The sequence below is a fragment of the Mesocricetus auratus genome, unplaced genomic scaffold, assembly GCF_017639785.1.
Source record: "Mesocricetus auratus isolate SY011 unplaced genomic scaffold, BCM_Maur_2.0 Super-Scaffold_100021, whole genome shotgun sequence".
Classification (NCBI taxonomy): Eukaryota; Metazoa; Chordata; class Mammalia; order Rodentia; family Cricetidae; genus Mesocricetus; species Mesocricetus auratus.
In genome coordinates, this window is record NW_024429202.1 from 15,817,718 (window position 1) to 15,843,385 (window position 25,668).

The 25,668-nt window shown below is 38.0% G+C and overlaps 1 protein-coding gene and 1 long non-coding RNA gene across 5 annotated transcripts in view; both read right to left on the minus strand.

The window, feature by feature from the left end:
* Kcnq5 (potassium voltage-gated channel subfamily Q member 5) overlaps positions 1-25,668 on the minus strand; it is a 500,328-nt gene that overhangs the window by 193,697 nt on the left and 280,963 nt on the right. Inside the window, exon 1 of one of the 4 annotated variants that reach the window (XM_040729299.1) lies at positions 13,115-13,720. The exons of the other annotated variants lie outside the window; for them this stretch is intronic. Within the exon in view, the coding sequence (XP_040585233.1) occupies positions 13,115-13,137 (23 nt within the window). The 5' untranslated portion in view covers positions 13,138-13,720. Of the gene's footprint in view, positions 1-13,114; positions 13,721-25,668 lie in introns of those variants that run through there. 4 annotated transcript variants of the gene reach the window in all.
* On the minus strand, positions 13,232-15,924 carry LOC121133270. The gene is made up of 3 exons (XR_005870083.1): positions 15,542-15,924; positions 14,480-14,544; positions 13,232-13,255 (listed from the first exon to the last, which is right to left on the minus strand). It is a non-coding gene; the product is annotated as an uncharacterized LOC121133270 (long non-coding RNA).

Sequence of the window (25,668 nt, forward strand, 5' to 3'; positions counted from 1 at the left end):
CTTTGAAGTTGTTTTTCCTCATCTCAGATCATAATGATCTCTCTGACCTACACATCCAGCAGACAGAACTTGTTCTCAAGTAACGATAAAATGTCACATATGACTCCTGGTTCTGTATTCCTCCCTGCCATAGAATTTTGGTATTCTCATTGCTACTGTTGTTCACTTTACATAGTCATTTCACAGGAGGGATCGATGACTGATGATCAAATCCCTGAGAGATGTGGGAAGTTGAGCTGTTCAGATGACTCAGTGAGTAAAGCCACTTTCTGCCAAGACTGATGACCTAAGTTCCATTCCTGGAACCCACATGGTGGGAATAACTGAGTTCTGAAAGTTGTTCTCTGACTTCCATGGCAGGTTTACACACACATGCACACACACACACACACACACACACACACACACACACACCATATCACACATACACAGGCACACACACACAGGCACATGCACACAGGCACAAACACACTGACACACATACAGACACACACACAGGCATGCTCACACACATACGCACATACACACACAAAGTAAGTAAACATGTTAAAAGGCGAAAAAAGATGAAGTTGAAACCATTATTCACGAAAATCTTCATAGGGCAATGAATGTATCTGTCTTAAAGAAGGTTATAAGATTAGAGGATGGTGCACAAAAGCTTAATAGCCGTGCCATTACATCTATTGCAGTTCATTTCCTTTGTGTGAAGAGAGTCTAATGAGGAACTGCAGGCATCCTCTTCTGTCATAGCTGACAAGAGTGATGCTAAAATTTTGCTCCACATAATAAAATGTACAACAGGAGAAGTGGCTTATCTTAAACATATCTTTGACATTATGTGTCTTTCTCTGAATTCTGTAAAGCAAAATAAAATCAGATCTCTTTCCTTAATTTCTTCCCAAACTAACAGTTCTTTGAGGTATAATAAAGTTTCTTTTGTTGTTGTTGAAATCTGCTGTTGGTAGACCCTGCCAATAACCCATGCCAATTATTGAGTTTCAGAGGGGGTACAGGGCTCCTGAGTACACACTGTGTAGAAGACTCTCCTCACAGCATTTGTCCAGGTCTCATAGCGTCTCCACCCCCTTCTTAAGATCCAATTATGAGTTTCAAGTTGAACTCAGTCAGATTTCTGTTTTCCTAGAGGAAGTTCAGTTTCGCTGTGTATATTTGAAAGGTATCAAACAAGGGACAGGTACCTTTCAAAACATTGTTCCTATTTTTTTTTGGTTTTATGAGACAGGGTTTCTCTGTATTGTTTTGGAGGCTGTCAGTCCAGCCCGGCCTCGAACTCACAGAGATCCGCCTGCCTCTGCCTCCTGAGTGCTGGGATTAAAGGTGAGCGCCACCACCACCCGGCTACATTGTTCCTATTTTCATAGTGAGGAGGCAAAACAAAATTTCTGACTTTATGGTAATGGGAAATATGTGACTTCTCTTTATTAAGTATATGTAACAAAATAAGAAATAGGCAAAATGTTTATGAGACTGCAAGGGAATTCAATGGGGCTTGGGATGGCAATCACAGCAGTACAGAATACGTGGCCTTCTGCAGTTGCTTGAGGGAAACAGTGCTTCACTGTTGAACAGTGGTCTTCCCTACACATATGAGCATGTGGCCCTAGGGATACTCTTAGCTTCCTAGGACCAGCACCTATTTTCTGTAGAAGTAAGATGTTGATGTGCATCTAGCCTACTTCTAGATAACTCTGAACATGCATATCCCATGTGGTGTTCTTTCCAGATAGAAAAAACTATTAGTTACTTTATTTTACAAAGCATCAACATGGCATTAACCTGTTAGATCTGGAGCATTATTATTTCAATTGGCTGAATACAGCTATGAATCCTTTCTAAACAATAAGCAATAATTTCTAAATATAGTATATCAAACCTTAGCAGCAGCCTGATTGTGAAAGCTTAAAAACAAAACATATGACCCTCTGCAGACTGTGGAGTCATTTTTCTCTTATAAATAGTTTGATGGATGGGGTTGATAAACAGTACAATAAGAATATTTGCTTTCATATTCCCAAGCAGTAGCAAAGGTTCATGGTGAAACATTGGGAAAATGGCTCCTACGAAATACGAAATAAAAAGTGGGAGAATATTAAGTCACTTATCACTTATAAGCAACAGTCACCTTTTAGGTTTCCACAAATAGTGAGTTAGCAAATACATAATCATTGCCCCTGAGATTTGGTTCATTTTATCAACTGATACATGCATAACAGGTATCAATAACTTGTGCCTGAAAAGATTTTGTCTAGGACATGCTTACTTCAGGAAGCTCATCACAACTTTGGGCTTTGAAACATTATCAGCAATGCTGTTGGGGACCACATTAAATACTGAAATTATCAACCAACACACAAGTATAAGAAAAGCAAGCCAAAGAATAGTCTGGAAGAGATGCACGCTGAAGCGTGAGGACTGTAGCAAGAGAGCAGATTCCCCTTGCGTGAACTCAGCTGGAAACCTGTACAATTGGAGACCAAGTTCTTTTATTTCTTTTTCTTTTTTTCTCATTTTTAACCACAAGGTCACACAAATTAAGTCTGTGATTTTTGTCTTACAAGTTAATTTTCTTGAGTTAGAATATGTGTATGGAACCCACAAACAATGAGTTGTGATTGTATGAATAGGTAAAAACATAAAGCTCAAAATAAGTAAATGCTTAAATATCGTAATTTCCTTTATTTAAAGAGCAAACAGCGGAATTACTATCATTGATTTGTGGACACCAGGAGCTTAATATAATACTTCGCTATAAACACAGAGTAATAAAATCAATATTAATAATTCATATATAAATAATGTCTTTCTATGCCTTAGTGAACATTACTGCTAGATAAAGGTTTGTTTTCACATCAATAAATAAACAGAAGTAGCAACATGGAGAACTGGAAAGGCTACAGGAACCTGAGTGTAATGAAGCGTGTTCCAAATATTGATTAACTCTAGTCTTTGACCACATCCTTATTATAACCCATATATAATTGCAAAGGTCACAAAGAGGAGTCAAATGATCAATTTAGATAATGCCACCATTCTTAATGTTTCATAGCTTGCAGTTTAAAGTCTATCAGGGCATAATTACAATCCCTGAGTCCACTGATTGGATAAATTTTAAGCAGCCAATGCACTCACACTCACAGTCTTGAGAAGTAATGTAAAGGTGACCAGGATAACACCATGTGACAAATTAAAATGAATTCACAGAAAATTAAAAATGGTGAGAAGTCAAGTGAGGGACTGAAACTTGTTACAACTGACTTGATAAGAGACACACTATGCTTCCTGTTCTTAAAAGTAATCTCACTAAAAGCCACAGAAATCTAAATGAGGCTTCAAACTTGGTCTTTTTAAAAATTTATTTTCTACATTCCAACCCCAGTTCCCTCTCCCTCTTTTCCTCCCACTCTCTTTACTCCCCATCTCCTCCTATCTGCTCCATGGAGAGGGTAAGGCCTCCCTAGGAAGTCTACTAAGTCTGTCCCATCATCTAGTTGAGGCAGGACCAACGCACCTCTCCACCCCCACATCCCTGTGTCTAAATTGGGCAAGGGGTCTCTCCATATGGAGCGGGCTCCACAATGTCAGCTTGTGCATTAGTGTTAGATGGTGTCCCCACTGCCAGTGGCCTCATATATTGTCCCAGTCATACCATTGTCACCTACATTAAGGGAGTCTATCAAACTTAATCTTTAAAATGATTTTTCTGTTACAATGTAAGTAAACACTATTTAGTAAAACAATATTTCTTTCAGATTTTAGGCATTTAGTATTGTTGAAAATACAAATCTTAAGCATTTAGCAAGAGAGAATAGAGACAAAATAAAATAATAAACTTAACATAACTTAATTTTGTTATGTGAAAAAGAGAGATGAAATTATACCACTTACACTATATTTTCACCCATGCTTTAAACAGAACTTCCACAAGTATAAGGTCCTTGTGTGATGCCCAAGCATTTCATTGGTCAATGGAAGTGTCATCTTCCTTCGCTATCTCCACTGAATGAAGATTAGTAATCAGAGGCAAAGGACCCCTCTAAATCATTTTTCTTTTGATTTAAAATAGGTTTAATGTTTCATCCTTTCTACTAAGGGAAATGAACTCCAAAATATTTGGAAATAATTTCAGTCAAATTCAATCAGTTGCAGAATATGTTTGGCTACCGTGAATTGACCTTTGTGCTTAGATATGTTTCTTTCTTTCTTTTTTTTTAAATAGTGGTGTCTGCATTTCCCCCCTTTTGGTTGTGGCAAAATACACTGACAAAAACAATGAAAAGGAGAAAGGAGTCATTCTGGTTTACAATTCATGGCAAAGTCCAGGTGATGAGTCTTAAAGAGGCTGCTCACATGACTCCCATAACCTGGGGGCAGAAAGGGACCAATGCTCCACCCTTTATTTCCACTTATACAATCCAGGGTCCCTCTCAGGGAATGGCATGACCCTAGGTGGGCATGTCTTCCCGTTTCACTTAACATAGTCAAGATGCGCCCAGAGACCCTTCTCGTAGATGATCCCAGATTTCATCAAGATGATTTGAGATGAATACTCACTGTGTCTTAGTTGCTTTTCTGTTGCTATGATAAAATATCCTGCCTCAAGCAATCTAAGTGAGAAAGGGTTCGGCTTACAGTTCCTTGGAGACACAGTCTATCGTGGAAAGGGAGGCATGGCACCAGGAGGACAAGGTATAATCAGGAAGCTGGCAGGTCGCACTCTATCCACATTCAGGAAAGAGCATGCACAGGAAGTTAGAATTAGCTATAAGGTCTCAAGGCCCACCTCCAGCCACTCACTTTCTCTATTGAGGTGCCACCTCCTAAAACTTCCACCACCCTCCCAAACAGCGCCACCAGCTGGGGACCAAGTGTTCAAATGTATGAGCCTATGGGTGACATTTCACATTCCAATTACTACGACTCATTATGAATTATAATTTGGTAGGAAAAAAACAAAACTCATTATCTTCGAGGGAAAATTAATCAATAATGTCTTTAAAATATGTCTACCTGAGGATTTTCAGGTAGCAAGATTTCTGAATATGGGACAGCGGTTGAGTGCCTTGCAAGAAGGACACTGTATGACCTAAAGAGGCAGTTAAATTGGCTCCTTCCAGTCCTGGTTCCAAAGTCATATAATCAGATACCACAACTGAATCCTGACTGCTTCACTCAACTCTCTATTATCTCTGCCATTCTATACACTGCTGTCAAGTCCATGCTTTTCAGTTCACCTTTTCCCCCTAACAACCCTCTTTCACTCCTTATGGACTCTGGACCTGAATATTCAGTTGCCTTTCAGGCTCACAAACACGTAACCTAGACATGGAATTTCCATGTTTCCCTATCAACAGCTGCTCTCTGCTTTCAGACTTTTATGAGTTGGTCTCATCTAATCCTAAGTAACACCTGGGACTCTCCTCTTATGCAGCCCATCCAAAACCCCACTAACTTTGTTGGTTCCACTCTGTTCTATTTTCCTCAGAAGCTTCCTCCCAAGACATCTGCCATCTTGCACAGACTCACATGTAACTGTAAACGGGTGTCAGCTTCTACCCAACTTCATCTTCAGTGTGCCTTCTTGCAACTAGATGGCATCCTATTTTTTAGTTAAGTCCAGGCTGCATTCTAGTTTCTACTTTCCAGGTTGCAGATTGCATCAGCTTCACAGGTTAATTTTTCTTTCAGCACAATGTTTCTTAAATTTCATTACAATGATATTAAAAAAGCAATGCATAGAATAGAACAGAAATGGAATATAGAAGGAAATACTTGATAGTTGCATATCTATTAAAAAGTCAAGAAAAATGAGTGAAAAGAAAAAATATGTGTATGTACGCATGTATATATGTATTACTTTATCACTCAGTCCAGCAATAATTGAGAGGGTTTTTTTGTTAAGTTTTGGGCATTTTCATCCAAGTACAAAATGCATTCTAGTTATTCTCACGCTTCCTCATCAACCTCACCTCCTTCCTACAAATCCCTCTCCCACATTCAGATTTTTGACTTTGTTTTGTGACCAACATAGTTTAATCAAGGCCTTCTATATGAATTGACCACAAGAGTTTGGCTGTCCATTTTCTTTCTTTCTTTTTTTTTCTGATTTGACTTGAGTCCCATATCATGAGATACACTGCCTGGGCAACCAAAAACAAGAGACTAGATAACCCAGAGACATTCGGTAAAACCAAATACTGCTAGTCTAAAAAAGAAAGTAACAATAAAATGACTCCTAACGATATTCTTCTAAACAGACTGGTACCATTTTCAGCCATCATCAGAGAGGCCTCCCTATATAGCAGATGGGAACAGATGCAGAAATCCATAGTCAGATGCTATGCAGAGAGAGATATCTTGGAAGACACAGCTCTAAATGGGATATTCTCATCAAATCCCTCTTCTCCTAACTCACAGAACTTGTGAAAGAGGAAGTGGAAGGATTGTGGGAGCCAAAGGGGATGGAGGACACCACGAGGGCAAGGCCCTTCCAGTCTATTGAGCAAGGCACATGCGAACTCACAGAGACGGAAGTAGCAAGCACAGGGCTTCCATGGGTGGCCACCAAGTCCTCTGCATATGCGCTAAAGCTTTCAGTTTATTATTTTTACGAGTTTCCTGAATGCGTGAAAATTGAGCTTTTGATTCTCTTGCCTTCACTTGGGGCTCTTTTTCTTACCTTAGTTTGCCTTATTCGACTTTGATGGAATGTTTTTGCTTTATGTTGCAGTTAGTAGTCTGTTCTTTTCTAATGAGACACAGAAAGGGCGTGGATCCTCACAGTAGAGGAGGTGGGGAGGAACTGGGAGAATTGGAGGGAGGGGAAACCAATCAGGACATATTGTATGAGAACAGATCTATTTTTAATAAAAGGGAAAAAGAAAATATCAATGTATTTTTATAAACTGATATCATGAATAATTTAAAGGACTTTTTAGCTACTGTTAGATCTTGATCATTGAGCAACTGCTAACGTGGTTGACTGTGTGGTTATTTGGAAATCTTTCACCATACTCAGTCTCTCATCAGTCATTCTCATTACCTGACAGGCACAGATGTTGTGCCAATGTGAACAGAAGCATCATGTGGTCAACTTTTGTCAGTGTAATACCAACAAGTTTCAGGTGTATCTTAGTGCACAAAACGTTGTGGGCAGCACCCATTCTTCCTCACATAGCCCTCTGCTGACATGTTTCCAAAGATCCTTTGCCACAGATCATCCTATATATTTGTTTTAGAGTGCTAGATGAAAAGAGTTATTGCTGAAGGTTTAGTTAAAAATTAAACACACTCAGGATACTCCCAGTACTTTTGTTCTTTGAGATGTCATTTCTGTAATTAGATTTGAATTGTACTATGAATCCCTAGACCCGCAAACTCGCAAGTAAACTTTTATTCACCAAAACAATTTCAATTTGAGTTTGCCCTGAAGAAACTTGAAAAAAAAAGCAGAAACCATCATTTTGTATGGTGAACTCTAAAATGAAAAGCTATGATTTATTCATATTTTCATCTACAGGAAGAAATGTTTTCTTTAATGCCTGTGGATCATAGGGCTCCCAATGCCTTGTATAACTAAATGAATATTTGTTTATTACTTACGAGATTCAGGTATGCTATACAAAACCGTGAGTCCAAAACTATTTTCATTGAATCCATAGTTGGTAGAGCATGTTTTAGGCTGGAGGATGTATGCTGAATGTCTCTCCAGAAAATTCATGTATTATAAATAATTTTTTTGTCCCAAAGTCTGGCAATCCAAGAACTCAAAAAGAAACTGGTTTCCTTCAAGAAATCCCTGGAGCTCTCCCACTCCAGAAGCTGAAACGAATCTCCTTTACTTGCCCAAATATGAATGTGTTGATCTGATGCACATAAACGAAGTAGCAAGTGTGAAACAGCAAGGAGAAGAGCCAGCAAGGCTGCAGACAAGTTTCCCATGCAGAGCATTTCATATTCACGGCTTGTGCTTGCAGTGATGTTGCTGTCTGGGTCCAGCCTGAAAGCCAAGTGCATTTTATTCTGTTGATGGATGCATGTCACGCCTCACAGCAAGAACAGAGATTGCCACACCCATTTTCTTCTGCAAAGAGAGCCTGATTTTAAAGTTTATGTCTTTAGAAAGACGACTGAAGAATACTGACTGGTAGATACCACTTCTGTGTTACATTAAAATGCAACTCAGAATTATGTAGGATAAACGGACAGGATGTACACTTTCCAGAACCGCCTTTTCACTTAGCTGGAAACAAGTAGCACAAACATGGAATTCCATGAAGGGTTTTTCCCTGTCTGTGTCAATAATATGGGTCCTAGATGAGGTATGGGAGCAGAACCCTGTCTATATAATGTGGCCGTAATGGATGGTCACCACATGTTTCCTGTTTTCAGATAATGGATTGCACACTGGAAAAGTAAGAGAGCTGGTTCTTGTGATGCCAGTTAGGGCAATTCTCCTATTAATGACACTGGAATTGTTACCTGATTCTTGACCTGAGTTTGAGGTCTGTTTAACATTAGTCAAGCACATACTTATTGGGTTATTCATATATGTGACCACATATGGGCTTCATATTTTGCTGTACTTTAATATATCTACTTAAAATAATCTCAATTCCTGATCATATTGTTCAATTATATAGGCAATATTTAACTTTAATTGCTTACAGTCAGACAATTGAAAGTGTATGTTTTTCATGGAGGAAATTGCTTTGCTTTTGTTTGTGAATATGATACAAGAAAGTATAGAACACTTTCTGGGGCTAGACTGGAAATATTAAACCTCATATAAAACTTGTTAAATGGCATTTATAAATCTAACACAACAATTATTTTATATGTCTCCTATCTCAATGCTATAAATTGGGTATTTGGGTTAATGCATTCCTTTGGTACCATTATTCTATCAAGTCAATCACTCATCTGACCAACTAGTACATTTGGGATGTGGGGAGGCTATAGAATTGACTACTTCTGGCAATTGTTTTCTATTTTTTCCAGGCGTTCTCTTGTAATGGGTAATTTGAAACCACATGAAGATAATCTAGCCACGTATCATTATTTGCCACTGGCTAAAATTTGGATGCCTTTTAACTTTACACAAAACAAAAATATAAAAATCAAAACCACAAGGGAAATTGAACATCTATCTTGTGCCAGGTGCTGTCTGTACTCAATACCAAGGACACAGCGGCTCATGAGACACAGAACTCATCCTAAGAAGTCTGATATCATAAGGTAATCATGCCTTAAATAGGACTTAGCAATTTAATTTTTCTACGATTTGTATGACAGAATATTTAAGAGTGGTAGCTAGAAAACACACACATGAAAAGCATGGCGAAATCAAGAATGAAATGTTTTCCTGGGAAACCCTTTATGCTGTCATTCTTTCCTTCAGCTTTTCTGGGACAAAAGCCAGGCATGTGACTAAGTCTAGTCCATGAATAAGTGGACACCAAGGAAGTGACATTTAAAGAACGACCTTTGAGCTGAACAGATGATTCAGTGCTTAGGAGAACACATTCCTTTTGCAGATGACTTGAATTTGGTTCACAGCACCCACAACTGCCTGCAACTCCAGTTCTAGGGGGAATCCAACACCTCTGGCATCTACAGGCACCTGTTTTGCATGCATATACCCAGAGATAACCAGACCTGTACATATTATTATACTATAAATATAAAATTAAAAAGAATAATATTCCCTAGCTCCTAGTGCTATGGGTATAATAAGGACATTTTAAAAATGTCCTTATTTAATTCCAATGGCAACAGTCAGTTTGGAATAAAAGGCCATGAAAAGTGTCCTGACGAGCTGGTTATATTTTTAGCATCGTATTTTTTATAGCAAATGATGCTAATTAATGTGTAAGTTTAGGCTTTAGCCAAAGAAAAAAGAAAGCTGGTATCACATTTCAGGAGGGTTTAGGTATAGATATTGTGTAAGAGCATTGGACTTCTGAACAGCAAAGTTGAGAGCCAGTGACAGATCAACCCCTCACACATCTAGAACTTTAAAGTAATGGAGATTCACAGGGTGAAATGACACTCTCTTGAGGTGGAGCCTCGACTGAGAAGCTGGGTGCAGAGCTGTAATGCACCTGAATACCCAGGTTTTCAAATACTGACTCTATGCTGACATTGGGTGCAGAGCTGTAATGTACCTGAATACCCAGGTTTTCAAATACTGACTCTATGCTGACATTGGGTGAATCTTTGTGTAGTCTACAGGAGCAGCTATTTTATACATTGACAGTGTCTGAAATCAATCAGCCATACCTCTGAAATGTCAAAAGGTCATCTTGGTGGGAAGAGGTAAGATGACAGCTTCAGGAATTCTGTCTAAAGTCCTCCACTTCCCCTCCTTTAACCCTAGGATCTAATGATACATTGAATGCATTGGTTTTTCCACAAAAGACACAGGGTCAATGAAAAGGCCTATCTAAAAAAAGAGAACATGAAACAGTGATTGAAATTTTTTGCCTCAACTATTGAATATAATTGTTGAGCTTTTGTTTTCATGTTATTAACATTATGCCTAGTACCTCTTGGGGGGTGGGATTGGGGTGGGCATTCAGTCTAGGAAATTGAGCATGCTCATCAAGCACACTACCACCGAGCTCCTACCCATCCCTAAAATTCTAATCTTTGAAAGATTATTTACACCTAAAGGTAAATTAGGCATCAGGCATAATTCAACATGAAGTTGCTAAAGGATTTTACCTCCAGTTTGATCATTTTCTAGTAACTGACACATTGTGTGGCTTTGAGAAGACTTTTTTCAATTTGTGAGACAAAGACATTATCTACCAGGTTGTTACCATTACTATAAGAAACAGCAAATTTAATAAAGGATTTAGCAAATGTAAACCATGGGATTTATCCAGCTAGAATCATGTACTGAAAATTCATTAGTTTCTTCCTTCTTTTTAGCTGAAAGTAATAGAAGAGTTTTTGGTTAATGGTGACACAGGATTATGGGCTAAAGAATTTATGTCTTAAAGATTTGTGCTTGCCTGATTTTGAGAACTTTTTTGTAGTACACTTGGAAAGTGATAACCACAGAAGATCTATTTTATGCTAATATGGTGTGTCACAATGCTTCCTGTAGCAGGCTTTCTTTGGGGCTTCCAATCAGTTCCCAACATGACCCAGAGACTTATTAGTTATGAATGGTTGTCCTTATCTTATGCTTGTCTTTCTTGCTCTTGTAACTTAAATTAACCTTTTTTCTTCATCTAAATTTTGTCTCAAGGCCTTTTAACTTTCTTTCATTCTGTATGTCCTATTCTATGTCTGTCTGTCTGGTGACTGGCTGTCCTTGGACATCTTCCTCTTCTTCTTCCTTGTTCTCTTCTCTGTTCTCTTTTTTCTCCTCAATTCCTCCTCATATTTATACCCTGCATGCTAGCCCTGTCGATGCCTCTACTGCTTAACTATTGGCTGTTTAACTTTTTATTAGATCAATCAGGTGCCTTAGGAAAGCAAAACAAAACATATTTACACCATTAAACAAATGCAGCATAAATAAGTGAAACACATCTTTTCATAATTAAAGTAATATTCCACAATAGCATCCAAAGTACAAAGTGCAGCATAATTCAGCTTCAAGATTGTTAACCTATAACATGGTATTTAAAAACTGGGTCTGAAGGCTTTCTAGACCATCTTCTTAAGTAATCTAAACAATTTAAGGTGGATTAAAGTGACTAGAGCAAACATTCACTTTTTGGTATTAGAGATATTAAGTTAGTTCCTACTTTTAGTTAGAACAGATTAGCATGAACATGGACCTTGGCACTACTCAGAGCAATTAAAAATGATTTAAAGGGAAAAGGAACAAAATTACCAGAGATGAAATGCAACAAAGTAATCCACTTGTTCAATTTTAAAATACAATAAAAGGTTTGAATTTAACGTTTTGATTTAACCTTAAGAGGCATAAACTGAACAATTCAGAAGGTGTTTGGATGATTTATTCATGTTTTTCTGTGTTTATGTATCCAATTTAAATTCAAATTTCATTGAGTTGGCAACACAATTATAAAAATGGGCTAGCAGGTTTACATGAGGAAGTACAGATATGAGTGACTATGCTAACTGCTAAAATAAAGGGATGAAAAAATCATGGAACAATTGCCTTTAAGAATAATCTAAACTAATGTTTTAATCTGCCTTAGTACTTTACCCTCTGCCAAATTTCCATGATGCTACTGACTAAACTGCCTTTGAAGATCTCTGCCAAGAGACTTTTCCTATCTAGAAGAGAAAAACAAAGGGAGACCTTTTCCATGAGCTAAGAACAAATTTGAAGTTAACAGGATCCAGATAAAAGGGGCAGTAACCACTAATAAACCTGGTGAATGGTGGTAGGCACATTTGCAAAAGGGTTTTGCTCTCCAGATTCTGTCTCATTCAATATTGAGGCTTGTCCTTCTGTTTGAAGCATCCCATGCTCCTCTTAAACAGATGCCAGACATAATTTTATCACACGATAGAACTAGCCATTTATACCCATTTACTGAGCCACATTTGTTTGAAGGGGTGCTGCACACTCAGAACACTTTGTGGCTATATCATGCTCGTAACTTAAATTCCTACCATCATTACATATAGGGTGATGTTTTTATAACCAATGAGAGATTACCAAGAGGGAATTTTTCATAACACTCTCATGTATTTACACACTCACACAAGTCTTAAAATAATTCAGGATACAAATATAGTCAGCTAATTCTTTAGCCACAAACTGTAACTGCATTAATAAACCTTTCTTCAATGGGTACATGTGAATGCTGCTAGGTTTTCTCAAATTTTTGCTCTGCAACATTATTTTGTCGTCATTTTTACTTTGTTATTTTTGCATTTACATTCATCCAATCAAACCTCTCACCCTTTGCCCTCCTTCTTCCTCTCCCCCAGTCTCCACCTCCTTGCATATCAGTTCTTCTCTAACCAAACTGAAGTCATCCAGGTTTGGATGTGACTCATTCATGTTCAGATGAGATTATAGCCTTGGGATGAAAAGTTGAGCCAGACTTTGGCTTGTCTGAATGAATCTTATACTTTGCCACAGGAAAATTGGATAAAATACCTGAAAGATGAATTTCCACACATCTAGTCTTACTTGGTTGTAGTGAGATATGCCACAGCAAACCCACGGAAAAGATCACCAAGGAGTGGGAACTGAGGTGACGTAAACCTTTTGTAGAATCAGTTTTGCTGTTGTTCTTTGCTGGTAGATGGTTGATAATGATAGATCATCCCACGTAGGTTTGACATGCAGGAAGACAGAATAAAGAGTCTTGAGTTTGTTTGGGATGGATAACACATCCTCAAACTTTAAAGGCCACCATGTTAAAACATGCATGTGTTAACATGCCATTCCACACTGAACTATCTACACTACACCTATATCTTCAGGTGACTGGAAAGGTGAGTGTCTCCTCTACTTTTATAATCAGATACCAACAGTGAAGGTGTTTTAGTTAAAAGAGAGATGAGCATGGAAGAAACTTAGGGGGTGACCAGGCTTGGAGGACTCTGTCCTAAGCCAGGACTTATCAGTTTGTTGAGTTAGAGGGACAGAGGTAGTTTAGTTCATTAGACTTGAATACAGATTTAAGTAAAAATTGTATTTCAGTTGTACTGAAACATTTTTCATTTTGTTAATGTCATTTTTCTACGCTATGAGAAAAGTAGCAACTGAAATACATATGAGTCCAACATGAATGATTTTGAAAGTGTTTACATTTTGTTAAGACCACCCCACTCCACTTGGAAAACACAGTATGAATTACCAGCTCTTATTTTCAGGGCTAGAATGGTCTTATGATTCACAATTTGCCAACTAAAATTGTTATTCATAAGATGAAAATCCTGATTTAGTGCTAGTTGGCTGCAAGCCAAGCTTTAAGTCCACTTGGGAAAACATCAATTGTCTTTTTTTATACGAATACATTTATTTTTTGCTGCATTAATGATGTGTCATAAGAAATTCTCATTATGTATACCTCATCTCTATACTATGTGATTATTAGAGCATGGACTACGCCTCCTTCAGTTACTTGTTTATCTAGATCCTCGCACTACATGAAGCCTCTACCGAGAACATGACTACTGAATAGATAGATGCAAGAGTCACATGGCAGACTACTGAGATGTTTCCAGGAGCCTTTCCTGCTTTCTACAACACACTGGTGGATTTTCATAAGGAACACAGAATTCAGGAAGAGAACAGACTCTTGTTTACTGGAATTTCGAATATCGATATGGCATGCAGATGTATGACTTTTGACTTAAACCAACAAAACTGAACTATTGAAAGGGGAAAAGTCCTTCCGATTAGTAATACCTTTGTTAATGTGCTAGAAGCAGTGATGAATAGGAGAACCGGTCCTCGAAAGACCATTAAGACCTTGGCTAACCAGAAAGTTTCTGAAAAAGAAACAGCTCTTACCAAAGACAAGGATTTCAAAGGAGGTGGCCTCGGATGATTTGGCATTGAGTCTCCCAGTGACTAAACTGAGTTAAGAAGAAAATAATTTACAAAATAGAGTTAGATTTAAATTTTTAACATTGATTTATGGAGCAAATTATTTTCTGACTTATTAAAGTAACCACACTAACATAAAAATATTTGATTCAGAAAATATATCTTAATCTGTCTACAGAGAGTTTCAAAATATGCACCTCCGCTGCTATGGCCGAATAGGAAACTATGAGCTATGTATAAGGCAAGGTATAACACAAGACCATAAACTGTGTCTGGCAAGTCTAATAAAATTTATTTTCAGTGGTGTAAAAAGTAAGGCATATCCAAAAGCAAAACAGAAACACATGCTCAGTAGAATGGAAAGTTGTTGACCCATGTGTAAATGGTGAGGGCTGGGAGTCTATGCTTACTTTGTATGTAAGAGCAAAAGTGAGTTGTTGAGCTTTAAACCTATTCATCTGACACATCAATTACCTTGCTTTATTCAAAGGTATCTTACTACTTTTTCTGAATCTTCCTTTGTACATTTCACCAAACACTCTTTTACTTCAACTTACAACCTTTGCATGGCAAATTCACCCCATAGACAGAAATCATCTCTAAGTCATGACTTCCTTGTGATAGGCACACATTCAGTCCTTTTGTATATAACTAGAATTATAGAAAGCCAAATTACTCATTTTATCTGTCCAAATGCTAGCTTTTATTTCCACACAGCTCTTTTATGTCCACTTAACAAATTTGGAAAGATTTTCAAAATTGTAAAATGGACAACACCCTCCTCAGGATGAAGATAAGCATTGAAATTTTCTAAGATTTAGACTCTGCTCTTTATTTTAGGTACATAATATTGACTTCTAAGTATCTACTTTTTACATGAAAATTTCTATGCAAAGTGGCTGTGGATTACAATGAAATATAAAATACCATGGTATTTACTAAACAAAAACACCATGGGAATATGCATTCACCACTAACAGGCTGGTGTTCAAGGAAATGATGATCTGGGAAGAATAAAATGCTTACAAATTCTGATGATACAAAGAATGGTTAATAATTCCATTTTCAGATGCTGATACTGTATATAAAACGCTTAAGTTCTTAATACTGGTTTTCAGGCTTTGTGAAGCAGGGAATGGAAATGGTGAAAGCTTTCAGGCAACCAGTGAAAATTCTCAGTTCTCAGCAGCAATGATAGAAAAGGCCAGAGGAGGTTGTTCTAACATCTTAGGATCAGATGGGGGATCTAATCATTAATAGAGACTTGATTTCACAGACTTCAGAGAGATACCTTTGCAGAATTAACCATATGACATCACAATAGGCCAAAGAGTCACTGGAATTTCTTCACTCTGTGATAACAGCTCTTCCAAGTTCTGAAGACTTATCTTTAGAGGTCAAGATTCTCCAAAATAGACCAGCTGAGGTCTACTTCCCAATCCTTGGAATTCACCTACCACATCAACAGAATTGTGGTTTCACTACTCACATCACAGCTGTCACTGCTGTTACAAGACAGGGTATCAGTCACCACCATCACCAGGTGAACAACAGGAAGCAAGGGAATTAGAACAGATGGCTCATGCCACTCTGTGCAAGGAGACAGCCAAAAGGCTCTGCTGAAGACTGTGGCTTATGACTCATGAGGGGAGACCATACAGTTGGCTTCTCACAAGTTGAATGGCTTTTCACCAGTTGACAATCATCAGTGAGTTACTGACAATTTAAACTTTGTACTCAGTCAAGCATTTGCCATACCAATTCCATTTAGGGACCGCAAACAGTTCCCCAACTCTGAGTAAGTGACTTAGATGGAACCATTGGTGACAGACAATCCCAATCAATTTATGAATTAAGATTTGCTATGGCTAGCATGCCAAAAATTGATACTGAATGTTCTATAAGTTATTACACACTGCCATTAAGTCATATTTTTTTAAAAAAGCAATGTCAGTTAAAAATAAGAATAAAATTTCTGGTGGAACTTGAGAGTACATCTCTTGCTTTTTCTTAGCTATTTTTTATTTTTAGTGGTGGGGCTTAACAGGATCTTTGCTGAAAAGTATTTGAGACATATTTCTGTGATATTCTCATACTAATTATGCTCCTGAAAGAACAAATGCAAATTTCTTGCATCTCTCTCGGGACTTTGAAAAGGGTAGAGAGTTTTTAATAAAAAAGGGTTGCTCAAGAGAGTTTTCAATAAAAAATCTTGAAAGGGTGTGGTAGAATAGAAAGAACCTCTGATCTTTCTTCATGATTAAATATCACATTCAAATGGTAACTAGTAAAAACATAAATTTAGTTTATCAGAGGAGTTGGAAAGGCAGAAGTAGAAGGGAAACTAATTCCTATCAGTACTGATGAAAGATGATAGGAAGAATAATTACTTTCTTTTTTGTAGAAATGTCCACATTTCACTGAATAAAAATGCCAAAAATTGAATAGAATAACATACTAATTTGTGACATATGTGAAAAAGAGGGCAATACAAATACTTTTATGGCACTATCAATGCTGTTAACATTTTCCAAAAGGTTTAGAATATTGTAACACTGGCTGTTGATGATATTTCTTACCATATGTCACAGAAAGGGGAGAGACAAGAAAGTTCGCAGATAAGTACAGCTGTCCTTGCCTATCACCGTACCCGGTAGGCTGGGTTCCAACATGGTCGATATATGTGCCTTACTCACTTTACAAGGCAGTTGGAAATTCTATTTGTCATATGTAATTCTATTTTGCAATCTTTGGCTGTAGACCATAAAAACAAAGCATTACAGTGATTGTAAGACAGGGAGTGATATTTCCATCATGCGTATTGCAGAGGCAGATGACTTGTACAATGATGCAGAGTGGTAATATTAACTTCAAGCAAGGGTTTACCTTCCAGCCCTGAATGCCATCTGAAGGGGACAAGATCTTGTATTTAGGTTTCTTTTAATTGTAATGAGTTAAAAATAAATATTTCCTTCTGCCTTCTTTTTTGTTCTGAGTGAATGTAACTAAACATGAACATTTCCAACCAAAGAATAAATAGTGTTGAGTTTTGACTTAATAACAATATTATTCAGAGGAATTAAAAAAATAATTGTTGGTGAAATAGAGGCTTTGAGGCTATATGTGTGTATTTTTTGGTTATTTAGCCTTACTTTTTTTTGTTTTTTACGAGACAGGGTTTCTCTGCATTGTTTTGGAGGCTATCCGTCCAGCCCGGCCTCGAACTCACAGAGATCCGCCTGCCTCTGCCTCCCGAGAGCTGGGATTAAAGGCGTGTGCCACCACCGCCTGGCTATTTAACCTTACTTTGACCATCAGATCTATTACTCCTATAGAATTTTAAGTAGAGATATTTACTTTCACAAAACTTAAGCTCTTTCAGAATTTCCTCCATTTATTTAAAGTAAGACAAATTGTTTTACAACTACCATCATCAGTTAATCTACTACTAGGAAAAAATCTAAATACTTAAAATTAGAAGAGAAAATATGTAACATCATTTGTTTGACTCAAGCATAGGGAGACAATGTAAAATTACATTCTCTTTTAACATATACCTTGAAAGGAAAAAAATATCATAAATCCTTCAAGAAGGAACTGCTCATTCCCTAAGAGAAAGAAAGCAAACACCAATGAAATTGTTAGTGTGAAAAATCATAGAAGCTATTTGATGTTCACTCTTCTGGGGAGTCAGCCTGTAGGCTCGGAACAAGCTGTCCCCATGCTTAGCAGTGGATGCAGGGAATGGCAGATGAGATGAGTGTGTAAGCCAGTGGGGATCTGAAATACCTTATCATTTGTGAAGCCAGTACATTTGTTGTTATTATTGTTGCTGTTTAAATATCAGGCCTACAATAACCACTTTTTGGTTTGGGTTTTGGGGTTTGAGACAAGGTGTCACTTTTCAGTCCAGACTGTTCTTAAGCTAATGGTATGCTTCCTCTACCTTATGGGTCTCTATGCTTGGCAACCTCAAGGAACTTTAGGCAGCTTTTTTTGTTTGATTGATTTTTTTAACACATTTGAGATATTGCAAAAATGTAGTCCAGCAACCATGTTAAAAATAAGTATTTGGATCCCCTTCCTGGAGCTTCCTGGGTCTGCTCTGTGTGTGGTAAAACCACCCCGGGAGCCCGAACTCTATGGAGTCTGCCCATGTCACAGTCTTGGCCCCCCTATACCCTCCAGTTGAAGTGAGTCTGTGTTCTGCCTAGGCCCCACTTCCCCTATCCCCTCCTTGGAACTTCCTGGGTCTACTCAGTGTGTAGTAAACCTGCCCTGGCAGCCAGGACTCTCTTGAGTATGTCTTCATCATAGTCTTGGTCCCCTTAAATCCTCAGTTTGAGCTTGAGCTCCAGTCTTGATCCCCTGCTATGCTCTCTAGAAAAGAGATACCTCAGTAGAGGGTGGCAGTACAGGTTTAAAGAGAAATCTTGTACTTGGGAAATGCTCAGAGATCCACAGAGATGACCCCACCTAAGAATCTAGGCAGTAGTGGAGAGGCCACCTTTGATGCCCTTCCCCTATAATGAGATTAATGGACTACCTTAATTGTCAGCCTAGAGCCTTTATCAAGCAGGAACCCACAGCTACATACTGAGCCATAATCCTGGAATCCAGCTGTAGAGAAGGAGGAGGGATGAACAAAAGAGACAAGACCATGCTGGAGAAACCTACAGAACCAGCTGACCTGACCTAGTGAGAGCACAGGGACTCCAGTCGTTAAGCTGGGGAACCAGCATTGGACTGAACCAAAAGCTCTGAATGTGGGTGCCAGTTAGGAGGCCTGGGCTATCTCTAACAGTGTAACCATTATTTATTCCTGGTGCACAAGTGGACTTCGGGAACCCATTTCCTACGGAGGGATCCTATTTCAGTCCAGATACAAGGAGGAAGACCTAGGCCCTCCCCCAAATGATATGACAGACTTTGATGATCTCCCATGGAAGGCCTCGCTGTCCTTGGGGAGCAGGTGAGGGGTGTGTTGGGGGGAATTGATGAGGGCATGGGAGGATGGGAGAGAGAGGGAACAGGGGGATCGATATGTAAAATAATTGTTTCTAGATAAAAAAATTAAGTATTCGACAACTGTGAAATTTTACTCTAGGTTGGTTGGGAAAGCTGATAATAGCTTTTTAAAATTGATGTGACACTACAATAATTGAAATCTTTTGGTGTTCTGGGAAACCCCAACATGGTCATATTTCTTTATTACATTGTATGCATGTACCTCTCTGACTTTCACAAAGTTATTTTTAATGGTGTCCATATGTTCACTGTATCTAAATTATACACAGTTGAAAGCTCTGGTTGTGGAATTCTATTATATGGCAAAGTGAACTATAAACTGTGTCTATGCCACGTGTCTGCATAATTTCTAAATAGATGATATGTTCTTTTAGGCTTCAGTAGTTCCTTTAAATACTCATCAGAATAACTACAGCTATTATGTATAGAATCTTGGTCTGAAGGAAATATGTGCATTCTAGGAGGACTAATATAAATCACATTTTTGTGTTGAATCAGTACTGCCTCTAGATACAGAACAGTCACTTATATATATTACAATATCATAGTAAAAGTGAGAAACTCACAACACTCCCATTGCTCTCTATTAATAATTCATCAGTGACCTTTAGATATTCCAAATTGGGAGATAAGAGCATGTTTCATGCCTCACACTAGTTAAAGTGACCTATTGAGTAATCACGGACTCTTGCTTACATTTCAGTCTATCAATACCAATATTGCTCTTCTAGTAAGTACAGGTTGCATAAACAATTTTTTGATGATGATACCAAAACCTCTTTTCACAAGGAATTCCTGTTCAGAGGTTTTTCATGTGGAACAAGGTTCTTTTCATGTAGGAAGCTCGTGAGAAACTATATAGCAAATGAAACTTGTGTATTCATTTCAACATTAAATGAATTAAATTAAATTAAATTCAACATTAAATTAAAATTTTCTCTTATACAGTCATAATATAAAATAAAAATCACTTAAAATTGTCAATAAGAACATGCCACTTTGCTAAAAGACTGGTGATTATAAAAGGAGTTCTTAATTTATCTATGTAATAAAAATCCAGAGTCAGATATAGAGGAGAATAGAAGGAGCAAGACACAGCCATGCCTTATTTCTTTAGTGTCTCAGCAGACAAGAGAGGGAGTTCCTGTTTCTCCCTGCTTATATCCTGTTTCTGCCCAGTTATTTCACTTCCTGTCTGTCTGTACAGACTTCCAGACCTATGTGGTTAGCTAGTGGCAAGCTCTATTCTCTGACCTCCAGACAACCTTTATTTGTACAAGCAAGATATCACCACAGGTGATTACTATCTCAGGTCAAAGGGTACTGTGATAATACTTATCTTGGGACATAAATAAGGCAACAACCTGTATGATAGTGACAGAGCAAAGTCTAAGAATAATAAAAGCTGTGAAATGTGCCCTTTGAGAAGACTTTTGAACTCAGAACTGGGAGGGTCATTAAAGCTATCATGGAGATCTATGCACATGTCACTTTCCAGTCATATGAAGAAGTTGGAAGCAGGGGACTCTCTGTGTTCATATCTTGTGTTAAAAGCATATTTGAATGACTTTAGTATTTCCAGGAACATTCTCTTTTATAGTCAATATATAATTAATAACAACATTAATGACCAATAAACAATTTGTAAGAGATCAATGCATGGGAAAATAGCAAACATTAACTATGTAGACTATAATTTAATATCGTGGAGAAATTGTATTGGTTTCAATGAAAATTTGCCTCTTTAGTGAATGGTATGAGTATGTAAGAATAAAATGTTTCTCTGATCTACAAATCTGCCCTCTGAGCAGTTTAGCTGCATTTATTGACTTGAGTCTATCTCTGTTACCTGGACTGACTCTAAAATCACTATGTAGCTGATGCTGGCCTTAAACTTGTGATCCTTCTACCTCAGCTTTTTGAAAGTTAGGATTATGGGCACGTGACACCATGCCTCACTCTTCTGAACAGTTTTACTTTGTAAGCTGAAGTAGCCTCTACTATTCTACGTTATTTCCCTTTAATCATTGATGATTTTTATTTTATGATCAGCCAAACAGGTTAGCACCCACATATGCAGAAAGTGGTGAAGTTATCTTTTTGATGAATAAAGCTAATCATTTTAGGTGTATGTATTGCCCGCCTACAGCAGTCATTCTTTGATGCCTTACGTGCTATCAGGAGCAGGGCAAGCACACAGGTTTAAAAACCCCTACGCTTCTGGTTGGAAAGTTCAATTATACTTTTGAAGCTCGAGATCTGTCGTCAAATTTCTCCCAAATAATTTGAAAAGTTAGAAAGCAATTATCAATCTAAAAAAAGAATTTCCCTGCTAGTGAAGTATGGTTTCTTTAACTCTTGTACCTGTCAATCTCTTAAAAATATTTTTATCAGAAAAAATATTTTTAAGCTTATCTCAGGCATCTTCCTGACAACTACAGTTCTGCGGTGTCACGAATGATTTTCATTGGAGATCTTAGAGTAATCATAATAAATCCTTCATGAATGTTTTATTGTATAGGGTGGTAGTTATTGATAATCACATTAACACAATTTATAAAGAATAAGACCGATGGTTTTAATTTTAATAATTTATGTAAATTAAGCAATAATTTTATGTATTTTAAAACTGTAATATTTTTAAATTGGAAAAGGACACTTTTATTTAAAACAAATCCTAAGATAATGATCAACTATCTATATGGTGAAGTAAGTCATTGTTAGACATTACTGAATTTTCGGCAAATTTGCCAATTAAGAGCCTCACCATTTTTATTTGCCTCCTTGCCTTCTACTCACAAACTTATAATGCAGTTCAGAGGCCAGGTCCTCCAAGTAAGCTTTTGCTTTAGAGGCAAAGAAAAGGCCCCTCACCTCCCATGAGCCCAACAATGCTTCCACAGCCTTTACAAGCTGACTGCTTCAGACACTGGCCCTTTCAAAGCAAGGCTCTGTTTACTCTGGTTATTTGTTGTAAGTCTGTATTCGTTTGTGAGGCAACTGGATAAAAACCTCTCTCCTCCTTTAGATTATAAAAGAGTCAGAGCCATATTTGCTTGTTATGAGATTCTATCACTAAAATTCAGAGTACTTGGCATGAACAAGGAAATTACTATCTACTAGAGAGAAGGAGGGGCCTGGGAATCTAGCTCAATGGCAGAGCATTTACCTAGAATCCACAAGGCTCAGACTTGGTACATGTATGAACGTGTGCACACACTTAAAAAAGAGTAGAGAGATAATGCCTTAGCTTAGGCACTTTTGGTCCCATGGCAATCTAAAACAAGGATATTTTTTATACAGCTTTTTAAAATAAATTAGAAACAAGTTTGTTTTACATGTCAATCCCAATTCCCTTTTCCTCCCCTCCTCCCCTGCCCCCCACAGACCTGACCCCCCTATCTATCTCATCCCCTTTAGGCTCCCCAGGGAGGGTGGGGCCTTCCATGGGGGATCTTCAAAGACTGTCATATCGCTTGGAGCAGGGCCCTTCCTTGTGTGTCTAGGCTGAAAGAGTATTCCTCCATGTGGAATGGGCTCTCAAAGTTCATGCGTATACTAGGGTTAAATACTAATACACTTATTACCAACGGCCCCATAGACTGCCCAGTGCACCTAACTGACACCCATGTTCAGGGATTCTGGGTTGGCCCTATGCAGGTTTCCCAGCTATTAACCCACACACTCCCCCCTTATTCAGGTCAGCTGTTTCTATGGGTTTCACCAACCCAGTCTTGATCCTTTTGTTCATCACTCCTCCCTCTCTACAACTGGATTCCTAGGAGTTCAGCTCAGTGTTTAGTTGTGGATGTCTGCTTCTGTTTCTATCAGCTACTGGATGAAGGCTCTAGCATGGCATATAAGGTAGTCATCAATCTCATTATAGGGGAAGGGCATTAAAGGTAGTCTCTTCAGTATTGCTTAGATTCTTAGTTGAGGTCATCCTTAAAACAAGGATTTTAAAGGTGCTGGTCATTAAGGTTTTATGCAATGTCAACCCTGGTCAGATTATGTTTTCCTGATTTATGTAAACATTCTTTTTCATGGTGGCTTCTTTTTAATTTTCTTATCACTGAAAGGTTCAGTGTACAGATAATTCACAGGTGACTAACCTGTATCCTTTCATTTTTTGCAAGGCAAGTTATGGAGTTAGTAAGTGTGAAAGCCTTGATGCAAACCCAGATCAGTGCTCGACCATCATTTTACATTTCCTCTTCTTAGAGTAGACAGATAATGGAGCAAGGAAGTTAAGTGATTTATATGTATTTTTACTATTCCGACCGACAGTTTTCTTGGTATGCACATTGACGCCTTTATTTGTTATGTATGGGAATACTGACTGACAGTGGAAAGTCTTCCAGAAACCTGGTCAAACCTAGTCTGCCTTCCCATTAGTCCAAGGAGCATACCAGCAGTAGCAGTTGAACGTGACTGGTGTAGCTTCCATTGGGGTGCGAGCTAGGAATAAATACTCCAGTCAGATGAGAGTTAGGCCAGTTTGGGTGAGATTATCCTATGCATGAAAGATGAGTATCAAAGCTAGGCAAAAAGTTTCCTGCTAAAACTTTAATAATTTGACTAAAGTGATAACCATTTAAAAACTGCATAAATTATTCATGCTGTTAAAAGGCTTCCTCTGCTGTACAGAGTCAAATTATTAAGTATTCTTGCAGGGAGAGAGGGTTGGAGGCAGTCAGACCTGTTTTTGCTTTTTACTGTGAAGCTCAGAGCTGAATTTTGGGTAAGATTCAGAGTATCAAAGAATGTTGAAGCTTACAGACACTTTGAAGGCAGTGAATTTAACACTCTCATGTTATAAAAGACAAAATTAAGGCTCAGAGAGGCAGCTTAAGAAAAATGAATTCTTCTCTCCCACCTTAAAATGACTCAGACTGATACCCCAGAGAGTAACATTTTTCATGTCCCATTTAGTCACAAAGTTTAGTAAACCAACCAATAAATAATTGCTGCTATTTGTGTTTCTGCTCATATTCCAGAGGAGTAATTATAAAGAAATGCCAGCTCCTGTTTGCTATGGGAAGGAACATGTACTCCTCCTGGAGTGGCCTCCTGAAGTGATCGGTGCACATACAAGGAGGCTCCACAGAAAAGGCATACGGTTTGGGTATGATCTGATTGTCCAAGTTTGGATAAACTTTAAACAAGGCCTGATAAATACCTGTTGAGTGAATGAGAGAATACATAAAGAAACCATTGCAGAGGGTGCATGGATCTCCTCATTTGAGAAAAAGGATCAAGTTGGAAGTAAATAATATCGAAAACATGTTCTGAGTAGACAGGAAGTGGGGAGATGTCTCTCCAAAGTGGACCTTGTCAGTCTGAAGTTTGATAAAGTTTGGAAAATCTGCAATCCTCCTTTCAATGTATTAAGGGTACCGTATGTTTCCTCAGAACAACAGTAAAATATATGTCCCAGGGGGAACACTGAGTTTAATTTGCAGGAGAGCACAGCCCTTGGCTGTGGGATCTGCATTCTTCACTCTGCCCACTCCTTCTGTCCCATTTGTTGTGATCTCTGAGCATCTGGGCTCAAGCAGACTTGCACCTACTCTTCAAACAGCACAGAGGATTCTAGGATGCTCAAATCATTGATCATCACACTTACAATATTGGCTGCATTTCTAGATATGTCAAGACTTTTTCCTTAAAATACAGACACAAATACAAAGTTTTATATAAAGGTTAATGAGGTTTTTGGAAAGTTTTAGATATTGTATGTTTCAGGAGAGCATGGAATATGTCCTAGGTTCTAGAAACAATATTACTAATGTTAGCAAGACTTTAACACTTATTTTTAAAATAACCACTCACAGTTTGGAGCTGTGAACCAATACCATTCAAACTTCTCCAGAACATTGAAGCATGTTTTGGTTTATACGTTGACTTTCACTCATTCAGCTATGCTGGGGGTGAACTATGGGGACGATGACGCTTCTTGAATCATTTCTGCTCCTATAAGTTATCTCTCACATGTAACCCTGTGTTACCTTAATAAAATTCATTGGTTCATAAGTTGGACTTTGGTGGCAATCTTACTTTGGTCTGTCATCGGTTCCCTATCTGAAGTGAATAGACATTTGTTCAGATCTCTCAGGAGTACGGTC